Source organism: Bactrocera neohumeralis, chromosome 4 (genome assembly GCF_024586455.1).
Source record: "Bactrocera neohumeralis isolate Rockhampton chromosome 4, APGP_CSIRO_Bneo_wtdbg2-racon-allhic-juicebox.fasta_v2, whole genome shotgun sequence".
Lineage (NCBI taxonomy): Eukaryota > Metazoa > Arthropoda > Insecta > Diptera > Tephritidae > Bactrocera > Bactrocera neohumeralis.
This window is the reverse complement of record NC_065921.1, coordinates 51,162,835-51,175,844: the sequence shown is the minus strand read 5'-3', so window position 1 is coordinate 51,175,844 and position 13,010 is coordinate 51,162,835. Positions and strand designations below refer to the sequence as shown.

The 13,010-nt window shown below is 35.4% G+C and overlaps 1 protein-coding gene across 2 annotated transcripts in view; it reads left to right on the top strand.

The window, feature by feature from the left end:
* LOC126754556 (lipoyltransferase 1, mitochondrial) overlaps nucleotides 1-13,010 on the top strand; it is a 73,806-nt gene that overhangs the window by 32,471 nt on the left and 28,325 nt on the right. For both annotated transcript variants that reach the window (XM_050466643.1, XM_050466644.1), the window contains exon 2: nucleotides 5,655-5,762. In XM_050466643.1, the coding sequence (XP_050322600.1) occupies nucleotides 5,655-5,762 (108 nt within the window). The remainder of the gene's footprint in view (nucleotides 1-5,654; nucleotides 5,763-13,010) is intronic.

Here is a 13,010-nt window from a genome sequence, read left to right as displayed (position 1 = left end):
ATTTATGATAATATATGTATGTATATTCAACGCCAATCGGTGCTGAAAAACACTTCAAAATGTTTTCTAGCATTGATAAACCTTAAAATTGGCCTCGATCAATTCAAAAGTTTCTTACAAAATATGGTCGGAATAATGTTTTAACTTCGTCAACTGTGAAATGGCTGCAAATTTAAATCTTGCGTTAAATTTGCGACACTCTGTACTAAGTTAATAAGAAACAAATTTAATATAAAGTATAATTACTCATCATCCAAAAAGTAATCAAGTTAGATATACGGTTATATACTTATTTGGTGTATAAACGATCAGGGTGATACGGCTGTGTAAGCATTAACTTTAGTTAAAATTGAGAATGAAACTTGGAAGTGAACTCGCCCCCCTAATAGGTTTAATTTATGTACATACCTCGGTCAAATAATTATATGTTAAATTGTTTTTCTTTATAACTTCTGTCCTGTTTGGTTCTTGTAATTATGGTTTAGCATCAATTAAAAAGTTTATGCGCGTAGCGTATTCATAGTAGTAAAGTTAAACCTTCTGCTAAGTTGACCGATTTTGAGCGCCATACGTACCGCTTTGAACTTATCTATTTTTTCCAAACCCAACCGTTTGTTTGGCAAGAAAAGCAAATGTATTCCCCGAATTTCTATGTAAAAAATTATTGTTGGTGTCGCGAGGTATATACATATGTACATACATTGTTTGTCATGGGCTTTTGAACTTGTGAGTTTTTTATAGTTAATGCATTAAAAAATGTCAACAAAGCAGAAAAAATCATCGCAAATCATCAGATTACATTTACGAAAAGACGGCACCTGGCCGAAAAATAGCTAAGGATAGAATCACATTTATGTTGATGGTTCGCATAAGTTTTAAATCTATATCTATACATATATATGTACGTATATAAAAGAAAGTTGTGTTAGTTACACCATTTATAACTCAAGAACGGCTGAACCGATTTGACTGAAAATTGGTGGGGAGGTAGCTTAGAACCAGGGTAAGGACATAGAATACTATTTACATCTTTATGTTCAAATTCAATACAATTCATAAATGCAAAAATTATATTTCTAATCATAAGCATTTGTTAAAAATTCAATTTTGTAGGAATCATTTGAATATGTAATTTCTTCAAAAATAAAAAACATAAATAATAATAAAAGCAATAAAAAACCACATACATATCTCTATATATAAAAAGGAGCTTTATGTATCAGTGGTGTAGCCACAACTTCGGGCGCCCGGGGCCAAGGATGTTCTGCCGCCCCTCTTTATCTACCTACATACAAGTTTCATGAGGTTCGAGCAAAAGTGAATTTTTACAAAATATCTTCGATACTATGTATGTATATACAATTTAGGAACCAGAAGCCATGCAAATTCTGAAGTTCCAAAATTCTCACAATACGGTTTTTGAGGAAATTGAAATTTAATCAAATCTACAAGACATCTTATTAAAAGCCATAGAAAAAACCCATTTTCGCCCTACTACACTTTTGACACAAAGGAGCTGTTATTAATATACATATATTAAGATCGCTTTGCCGCCCCCAAGACGTTGCGCCCGGGGCGACGGCCCACATCAAAAAAAACTCACATCTATATAGTACATACATAAGTATGTATATAAAGCTATGTTTCTATTGTCACACACCGACGAAAAAAATCTATTTTATTACGATTAAAGAGCACTCAAACACTTCTCAGAATCAGTTATTTCTTGTTTTTGTTGCATTATGAATTTGCGAGGCACCCACTTTGCACAGAGTTTTCGCCTCTTTAGAGCATCGTTGTCCTCGGTGCTCATTTCGCCTGTTTCCAGCTTAGCAAATATCTTTTCATCGGTGGATTTCCCTGAGCCCAAATGCAACAGTATTTTCTCCCAAAAAGCAGTGCTTTATAAGTTGCTTCACAAAAATGCTATATATAGATATCATATAAATGGTAGTAGTAGTAGTATCCATGTATCAGCCACAGTGGAGCGTGTACGGGCCTCTAGACATTGATAATTGGTAAATCTGCAATGGAATATGCTAAATCGTAAAATTCTTGGATGAATTCAGTCGACTTCGGGAGGTACATTCGTTATTGTCCAAGGTGGGTGGTGTTGACGACAGCACTGAAGACATCGAAAATTGGAACGACGATCAAAATACAAAAGATGACCCAGATTTCGAAGTGTCTGACAATGAAGTTGAAGAACCAGTTATCAAGGAGAATATGCAACAACGGAAAGTGAGTTTTTCGGAAGCAGTTGAATGCATCAATACCTTGATAAAGTGATATGAAAACGATCATGATGCAAATCAGATATCACATCCTATTAATATGCTCACGAATATTGTCAGGAGCTATCACACAAAAGAAAAGAAACAACCAAAATCTAAGTTTCAGTTTTGTTACGAGTAAAAGTGAGTCCTACTAGTAAATTGAACGTATTATATCAACAAAATTATGTTTATTTCCGCGCTTCTTTTTCAAATTCGAAAATCCATTATAAAAGTTGATAGTAAAACACTCTTGGGTCATTTTGGTTAACTTTTTTGCGATTCTACTGTACCATATTTTAAATGAAGTAAGTCACAAAATGAAGTATTTGTGTTCTAACTGGTGCCAAGTAACCATATCACGAGAAAAAGCGGAGATAAAAATTTTAAAGTAAGTACAGTACATGACTAAAAGTTTAAAACGAAATAAAAGGAATTTTTAGGAAAATGCCACGTCGGACTGATTCGTATAGGTACCATTGATGACAGGAGCAAACTGCACTTTCCGCAGCTAGCAACCAATAGTCATATGAGTGAAAGCGAACTTGGTTTAAATATAACTAAATAACGTGTGAATTAAATAATAAAAAAAATATTTTCCCGTTAAATATGAAAGTCGAGTGCCGAAACCATGCCTAAAGCAACGTTATAAAAAGGCGATAAATTTTATGAAAAATATAAATTTTGCAACGAAGCAAATTCTTAATACATATGTGGTTTTCATTGACGACATGGAATTTAATTTGAACAGACCAGATGGTCTTTATAAATACTGGAGGGTTTTTAGAAGCCCAAGCGAATCATGCCATAAACGCGTTCATGGTATTGCCAGCATTTTCATCAAAAGGCAAGTCCAAAATATGCTTTGTGCCAATCAAAATTAATGCAGAAATCGACATTGATTTGTTGGAAAAGAAACTCCTTGATTTTGCTGGTTTTATACTTGGTAATGAATGGATTTCTAAGCAAGACTTTTCATTGATCCATGTAGCAAAGAAGGTAAAGGCGTTCTTTAACTCTCTGAAATTTGGTGGAGTGATCTGCCTTGGGGAATTCCTTCAGGTAAAATGTATGCATCTTTCAAACAAAAACTGGTGAAGTCAATGCTTCATTGTGTCCAATTGATGCAAATACATAAGGGTAACATAATCCTTAATTAAAAGTTTCAATACTACTACTACTTTATAACTAAAATTAAATGTACTTGTATTGAACAAATTTTTTGCACATATAAATATTTTATATGGAAATTTCGGAAACTATTATTATTATTTTTAATTATAAAAACAATTTGCATATAATTTTATTGTTTAATGTTTAGTTGTTTTAATAAAGGCAAAAAATAATCAAATTTTTCTTTTAAGTCAGCTTTACAGTACCCCGCCAAGCTATTAGAAACATGGTAAATAAATAATAACGTACTGCGGAAGTTTGCTAGACAAATAATTTTAACTTTTTTCCACTGCCTAAGCATTAAGTAGGCTGTGCACTACTCTGAGTCAAAAAAAAAATATTCCGTAGCGGGTCTTAAATACGAAATCATGCTGAAATGTATACTTTACTTGGAGTTAGAATTTGTGATTTCTGGCTTATCAGAGATAAATTGTATGGCGTAATGAAAGAAATTGATTTTTTCATAAGCGTTTAACTATTATTTCAGATATTACAGAGTTTTATTTGTGAGGGAAGTATTTTTTTTCAAGTTTTCTGAAGCTTTATAACATAATCAATGAAAAATATACCTTTTAGGAAATACGCAGAAAATGGAACATTTCAAACGAAACCCGAAGTGCTATTGCTGCATTTTTAAAAGAAAAGAGAGCATGCTATAGAAAAATAGGAAATTAAAAAATGGAGCTGTTGGTCGCACAAGTATGAGGTAAAATGGGAAAGAGCGCATTCAATCTAAAGTAGAGAGGCTCCTTCTGGAATCGCGCAGCAAACCAGCTAGAGAAATTACAAAGGAGCTAAATGATGTCCTTGTAAAAATATCGCAAAGAACAGTTGATCGCATCTTTTCAGGAAAAAACTTAAAATGATCCAAAATCCAGCAAAGAAATAAAAATTGACCAAGCGAATGAAAGATCAACGGCTAATATGTGTCAGGCTCCATCAGAATTACATAAAGGTAGATTGGAACAAGATAAACATAAAAGGTTATGAACGACCCCCTAAAGTCCCCCATTCAAAGTTACCCTGTTATTTAACATGATCTTTAGCGACGAATGCCGGCTAGAAGCAGCGAAAGAAACCATTCAATTTGTGCAACGCAGACTGTGTGAATGTTATGCGGAGAACTGGAAAATATACCTCCAGTGTAATGATTTGGATCTTCATATAGGTGGAAGGTCCTGAACCAATTAATTTTCTTGAGGGAACGATGAATAGTGAACAGTGTATCAAAGTATTTCAACATGTTTTGTACCATATTTGGCGACACTGAACTCTCCAGTAGCGTAATACAAATATATGCACGATGGGGTGCCCTGCAACACCTCCCGTCGGGGGTCAATCACCCCACTTAAACCACATCGAAAACTATTGGACGTTTCTTAATCGAAGGTGTATTCTCATAGAAATTCCACAGTAGCTGCACTCAAAGATAACATAAAGGATGTGTGGCTAAGTGATCCAGATTTAAAAATAATGATAAAGAATAGTTTAAATAGTAAGGCTCAAAGAGTGAAGGATGTTATTAAAAATTAAGGTTTGTCAACCAAATACCAAAAAAAATGGAAGTTTTTCTGAAAAAATTAAATTTCAAACAAATATTATAGAAAAAAAAACCATTTACATAGGTATGGTAATAATTTTTGGTTTATTTGACTCTGAACGCGAAACTATGCGACTAATTTTCCTTGTTTCAATGGATTGGCGGCCATCGAACCAAGCCTATAGGTACTGAATATGTGTACCCCAGAATCTATGTATAGTTCACTTTTTACCGCAAATATCGGTCAATGTGTAAGAATGTGGTCTTTGAAATTCAGGGATAATATTTTCCTGACAATAGTATGTTTGTGTGTCAAAAACGGATTGAGTCGGGTCAATACTTGCCTGAGCCCCCATATATCTAATATACCTCATATATCGGCCAATATGTGATTTATATATCTCAATAAAAATAAGATGTTGTACATATATTTGTCTCATTTGACACGTGCAATATAATACACCGTTGGGAACCTTTAGGAAATTCCTAACTAACCATAATAAAAAAAATGAAATCATATTAAGAGGCATGAACAGTTCCAAATCATTTAAATGGTTTGGGTATTTACATCTCTAAAGAAAACACACATTTTTATGCGAATGAAAATATAAAATATATCAATCGCAAATAATTTCTTTTTGTACATAATAACATATATATTTTTACAGTTGTCCGGAACTGCCGCGAAATTAGGGTATCCGAATGCGTATCATCATTGCACACTTCTGGCTAATACTAATAAACTCAACCTGGGAAATTGTTTAAGCAAAGAAGAGGTAAGTTTTGTATACTATACAGATCTATAGAAACATATTTTAGAAGGAATGTTACAAGTTCTGTTCAAATGAATATATTTACAAATCAATCCACAAAAAAAATATCAAGATATTCAGAATCGTACTACGCTACGAATTAATGTGATATGATAATTCTATATAACAAAAATAAATGTAACAAGTATCTGCTCTTATAGCTTAGTTTACGAGATATTCGACTTCCAAGTTCAAAAATTTCCAAAATTCGAACATTTCAATAAGCTATTTCACCATATTAAACATACTTTTCGCACATTTTTGAAATTAAACTATAAACATTTAAAGACATCCACATTTTTCACTTTTTGCAGGTTTTTTACCAAATACTATGTTCGGACCGACAACGAAAACATGTTTTCGTGGAAAAAACTGGTTTTCGAACGAAAACTTATGTTTTCGTCCATGCAAAAGCTGTCAAACGAAAACACAGTTTTCGCTGAAAACTGCTTGAAAACTTACATTCAACTCATTATTATCGGTGCCTGCTCTAGTTGAATCGATGTTTTTGGAAGACATATTTTGCCGACCCTAAATTGTAACTTGATATTTGTTTACATTCCATACACAAAAACAGATGTCGCTTGATATTCTCATATTAGGGGGGTTCTCTTGCTCTTGCAAAACCTTGCACAGTGCAGAAATTGCAGAATTTTCCTCTTGGTGCAACGGCACAACAACAAACACACACAGAAAATTATTTGCAATGGCTATAAATATGTCAGACCAAAACCCACGTTTATTTTCGTGCCGTCATTTATCACTAGATTCTGCAATGGGTGCTCTCTTGGCCTTGCAAATTTAGGTATAGAATTTTTGCATTTTGTGTCATCGTGCAATCTTGCAAGAGCAAGAGAATGCCGCTATTGATAGTTGTCAGTGAAAACATACATTGTCGGTCCGAACGACTTAGATTCCACAACATACAAATGTGTTTTCAAAATATAAGAAATCTTATTTTAAAAATTACTTTTTACACTCGTAGTGAGCATCATTTATGTGCTAACAATTACGACGAAATGTGATGATAAGCAAATATGAGCAGTTCTCTGAATTTCTCTATTTCGATATAATTCCTCTTTCTTTATTTAGCAATCTTAGTTCTAATAGAAACAAATGTGTCTATAAATTATGTTTCAAATTAAAATGAGTATAAACAACCTTTCCATGCATATGGATTTTTTCTTATTATATTTAAATTTTGTAACAACTAGATAATATTATGTAATAATATTACGTAATAAAATACTTAGATTAACCCGGGTATTGGTTCGATCAGGATTATTTTTTTAAAGGAGTACTACGCAAAAGTACTTTAGTCACCCCGGGTATTCGCTCGACCAGGGTTATTTTTTCAGAGCGCTGCCGAAGGCCGCCAACGCAAAAAGTAGTATTACGCGAAAGTACTTGGTTTTTAAATGAATAAATTTTGGCAAAATACAGCAACATAAAAGTGAAATGTGAACTTATATCAATGTTTAGAGTGTATATTTAAATAAACAGAGTGAAAAACGTTGAAAAATTTAGTGAAACATAGAGAAATACCATGTGTTATTAGTGCAAATTTTTGAACTTTTAATCGTGAATATTTTAAAAAATATAAGTTATTTTGATTTCTGGAGAAGCTCCCCTATCCGCACATGCCTCATTTATACGGAAATTACTTTCGACAACTTAGCATTTTTTTTTTGCTGTTCATGGGATCAGAGTCCCATACTTTTGAACACTGATTCTTATGTAGAATTTAACGAGGAATCGAATGGGAAAGTCAATTTTGAAAAAAAGTTGGGAGAAAAGCACAAAAAAACGGATTTGGAAAAAAAAATGTTTATTTTTTTTGTATTTTAAAAATTTTCATCAGAAAGCTGAGATTTTTTTACATACAATTGGATAACTTCAAATTTTTTTTCACTCAATTTTGAGGTCGTTGAAAAATAAAAGAAATAGTCATTTTTTTGTTTGATCTCAATTTGAATTGCGCGCCAAAAAACAATGGAGCAACTTTGACCACTAAAAAGTTAACAGATATTCTTCGTTTGGTCTATATTATGATATTCTAAAGTTTGGTCAAAATCGGAGAACCACGGGTACAAAACCATGTCGCCAATTGATGGAATGGCCCTAATGGATTTTTTCATTCGTAAATTTTACATTTTGCTTATTTTTCATCTACCACTTCAAAAATCTGCCATACATCACCGGTAGTGAAATATCGTTCTAAATCTAGAAAGATAAATCCATAGAACATACACCCGCGGCCAAGCGTAACTTACCATTAAGAAATTTCTAGCAAACACGTGTTCTATCACTCATTGTAACGGTACTTGTTGCGGTAATGGAATTTTTCCGTTAAGTTTTAACGAAGTGATCTTTGACTTACACAAATATAAAATATTAAAAAAAAAAATAAGTTGTGTCAAAAAAGTAAAAGTAAACCAGAACTAAAAAAAATGTTAGAAAGTGTTTGGGAGGAGGAAATTTCAAGCAGTGTTTTGGAGAAACTTGTTGGGTCAATGCCTGCTCGTATCGAAGCTGTAATATCCGCTAGAGGTGGACCGACGCCATATTAGATTTCCCGTTATTCTTTTTGAATATGTTGTAATTCCATTTTCAATTGAAACAAAAAATTTTGTTAAGTTATTACAAGAATTAGTAAAAATGAAATCAAAGACTTGTGTGCAAATAAAAAAAAGTTGTCTCAATTTAATTTTACAAATGGGCCAGATTAAAGTCAACAGTTAACCAAATATATTCGAGCCATCGATATATTCCCCGTATTCTATTGAATCCATAAAAAAAGTTACCCAAAGAACGAAAAAATTGAAAATAGTGAAAAAAATCAAGTGGTAAGTTACGCTTGGCCGCGGGTGTATGTACGTTGTGACAAAAAAACACCCGCAAATTGTAAAATTCCCCGTATAAATGATATTTAAAAAAAATGTTTTTTCTGTGATGGTATTGTTGTCTTTAATTAATGCCAAATATGAGCGCGATCTGTCAACCCGTTTGTTTACAGCAGCTGCTTAAGTCGATACACCTCAGTAGTGCGTTGCGATTTTTACAATGGATAAAAATATATAAAAAAGATTTTGTCTAAAATTTTGTATATTTAACCAAATTTCATGTGCGGCGTCGATGCGAAGTTTGAAAAAGGCTTACTGTGATTCAGTTTTATCAAAAACATAAACCTACAAGTGGTCAAAGACGGTCGAGAGATCGTTGAAGACATGCCTCATTCTGCACGACCTCTTCAACTGATGCAAATAGTCAGGCAAGTGTCATCAAGAATTCCTATCCCACATTAATGGAGAGTACATATATTAAATGCCGATGAGACATGAGCTTATAACTTTGACAAGAAAACAAGTCAATAATCATCGGAATGGAGGGAAAAACGATCGTATGCAAAAAAAAACGACAAAGCCGCTCAAAAATCAAGGCGTTGCTTATTGTCTTTTTCGTTATCCGTGGTTTGGCGCATCATGAATTTGTTCCGGAGGAATGGACGGTCAATAAGGAGGAATATTTCGCCGTATTGAGTCGCTTGTGTGAGAACATTCGTCGAAAACGGCCAAAATTGTGTAAGAGCAATCCATGGATTTTACACGATGATAATACAACATCCCATCGAGTCACGATTGTGACAGAATTTAAGGCCAAAAACGCAATGAATACCATCGTTAACCGTCGTGTTCACCAGATTTGGATTCCGTGTGATTTTTTCTTGTTCCCCAAACTGAAATTCCCGCTCCGTAGAACCCGTTTCCCGTTATGAAAAGTGTTTCGAGGACTGAAAAAATCGTTGGCATGAGTTTAGTAACGGGCTTTCCAATAGAGACGCTACAAATGACTGATAGGGATAGCAAACGACACCATATCTTCCCGTGCCAGTGAGACAAAGAGTGCCCGTAGTGTCGATAATATTGCTGTCGATAGCGCATCAAGCGTTGAGCATCTCTGTGACGTCGTTGTGGCGAATTTTGCGAAAAGATCTTGGCCTACATCCTTACAAGATCAAATTGACACCAGAACTAAAACCGCTTGATCACCACAATCGTCGAATGTTCGTGAATTGGGCTGAGTAACAACCTGAAAATTATCCGGATTTTGATCGAAAAATTATCTTTAGCGGTGAAGCTCATTTCTGGCTGAATGGATTCGGCAATAAGCAAAATATACTTTATTTGTTAGGCAGCAATCCACACGTACTTCTTGAGTCACCATTGCATATCGAATAAATTACGGTTTGGTACGATTTATGGGCCGGCGGCGTCATTCGGATGACTTGAAATCGCTCAATGATAACCGAGTATTTTTGGCCCGAATTTGATGATATAGACTTGGATAATATGTTGTTCCAACACAACAAGGCCCCAAGCCACACATTATAAATAATAATTAAAGATTTTGCGTTTTATTTACAATTTCCGGGTACTTTTCGCAATAAAAGTTATCTTGGCAAAACTACGAAAAAAGGTTTCGGAGTAGTGTTCATCATTCGATCTGGCTTGTCTACTAAAATGATTGATGAAGTAAAAATGTATGTAAATTAAAGGGTTCCATGGGTTTTCGAGTTTCAAAAAATCGATTTTTTATTATCTTATTAAATCCTACAACACCTCTAGAATATTGTCCTAAATTGTCCAGTTTATCCGAGTAATAGAGTCGAATCGACTAACAAAGCCCGTCCAGGGTTAATACTTGGACGAAGGGTCTACCAAAAATGGCATTTAACTTTCCTTCGTCCAAGTTCTAAGTTAAGGTTTTAACCAAAACACGTATTTTTTCACTTTAGATGATCCGGTAAGAAGTTATCCTGCACCGCGGGTGCATCTTGTTTCGAGGGGTCATCGTAATGGCCAAGTTTAACATATTTTATTCCAAAAATAGTTAATAGTAATACTAATAAAATATTTCAGTTTTGTATGCGAAAAAATTGTTGAATTGTGTTTTTTTTACCCGAGACAACACATGTGACCCCTTCAGTTTATTTCACGAGTTTCGAAAAGTATTTATAATTTACGGGTAATTTGTCATTTGTCCCCTTTTTTTTTATAACACAAACATATATCACGTCATCCTTAGTAAGGTGGGACTATTTTGTCTGTATCAGTCTTGCTACCAACTTATTCAAGGAATGTTTTTGAGAGAAAATTAAAGAGTCTCGCATACGAATATGTACCGTGCCAATGAATCTACAAATTAAATAATACTTCAGGTTGAGTGACAGTTAGATTTTAGTTTAAGCATGTGGTATTTTAAAAAGCTAAGCTCCTCGGCTCCCCAATCGATGACGATGGAGCAGATGTTCCATTGCCCGACCATGAGGAAGTTCGAATAGCAATTACCCGCCTGAAGAACAACAAAGCGGCGGGGCCGATGGATTGCCAGCCGAGCTATTCAAACACGGTGGCGAAGAACTGATAAGAAACATACATCAGCTTCTTTGTAAAATATGGGATAAGCTTCCTCAACATCGCGTATAAGGTTCTATCGAGCGTATTGTGTGAAAGAGTAAAGCCCACCGCCAACAAACTGATTGGACCTTATCAGTGTGGCTTTAGACCTGGAAAATCAACAACCGACCAGATATTCACCATGTGCCAAATTTTGGAAAAGACCCGTGAAAGAAGAATCGACACACACACCACCTCTTCGTCGATTTCAAAGCTGCTTTCGACAGCACGAAAAGGAGCTACCTTTGTGCCGCAATGTCTGAATTTGGAATCCCCGCAAAACTAGTACGGCTGTGTAAACTGACGTTGAGCAACACCAAAAGCTCCGTCAGGATCGGGAAGGACCTCTCCGAGCCGTTCGATAACTAACGTGCGACTTCTTCAACCTGCTGCTGGAGAAAATAATTCGAGCTGCAGAACTTAATCGAACAGGTACAATCTTTTATAATAGTGTACAGCTGCTGGCGTATGCCGATGATATTGATCTGGCAGTGAACGAGGGCAAGACGAAATATCTCCTGTCATCAAACAAACAGTCGGCGCACTCGCGACTTGGCACTCACGTCACTGTTGACAGTCATAACTTTGAAGTCGTAGATAATTTCGTCTATCTTGGAACCAGCGTAAACACCACCAACAATGTCAGCCTAGAAATCCAACGCAGGATAACTCTTGCCAACAGGTGCTACTTCGGACTGAGTAGGCAATTGGAAAGTAAAGTCCTCTCTCGACGAACAAAAGCCAAACTCAATGAGTCGCTCGTAATTCCCGTCCTGCTATGTGGTGCAGAAGCTTGGACGATGACATCAACTGATGAGTCGACGTTGAGAGTTTTATTCTTCTTTTATTTTAGTTCTGCGAAAGATTTATGGTCCTTTGCGGGTTGGCCACGGCGAATATCGCATTCGATGAAACGATGAGCTGTACGAGATATATGACGACATTGACATAGTTCAGCGAATTAAAAGACAGCGGCTACCCTGCCTAGGTCATGTTGTCCGGTTGGACGAAAACACTCCAGGTCTGAAAGTATTCGACCCCACCGGGGGAAGCAGAGGAAGAGGAAGACCTCCACCAACCAAAGTTAACACCGTTCGCGCGTACGGTCAATAGTCAAGTGTGCTCCTTAATTTCTGCTAATATACGTGAAATGCAGTGAGTCGTCGCCGTGTACTGACGTATTTTTTTCTGCTCCGCGTTTTTTTATTTTATCGCTATTAATGCCGTGTGTTTGCGGGCATAGAGTTGACCGTGCTCAGCCCAAGATTGGTTGCCATAAATGCAATCAAATATTTCACTTGTCGTGCGTGAATCTATCACAGGCTGATGTAGATTTCTTGGTGAAATCTAAAAATGCCTTTTATTGCAAAGCCTGCGCGGTAGTTCGGAGAAATTCCATTCGCTCGCCGCCTGCGTCGCCATCAGTGCGCGAAGTTCAATGCACTTTTAATTTATATTGCTAAGGCTATTTGTGACATTAAGTCCTCGTCCAAATTGGATTTGGACGGGCTTCCGCCCGTATTTATAAAAAATTGCACTGCCTTATTATATCCTCTCATGCTTATCTTCAATAAGTCTCTCGCCACCGGGGATTTCATTTCTGACTGGAAATTGACATGCATTACCCCTATTCATAAAGGTGGTAGAAAGGATGATGTCTGCAATTACAGGCCTATTTCTAAACTCTCTACTATTTCGAAAATTTTTGAGTGTTCTGTTAAAAATAAATTATATTTTGCAGTAAAATCAATAATTA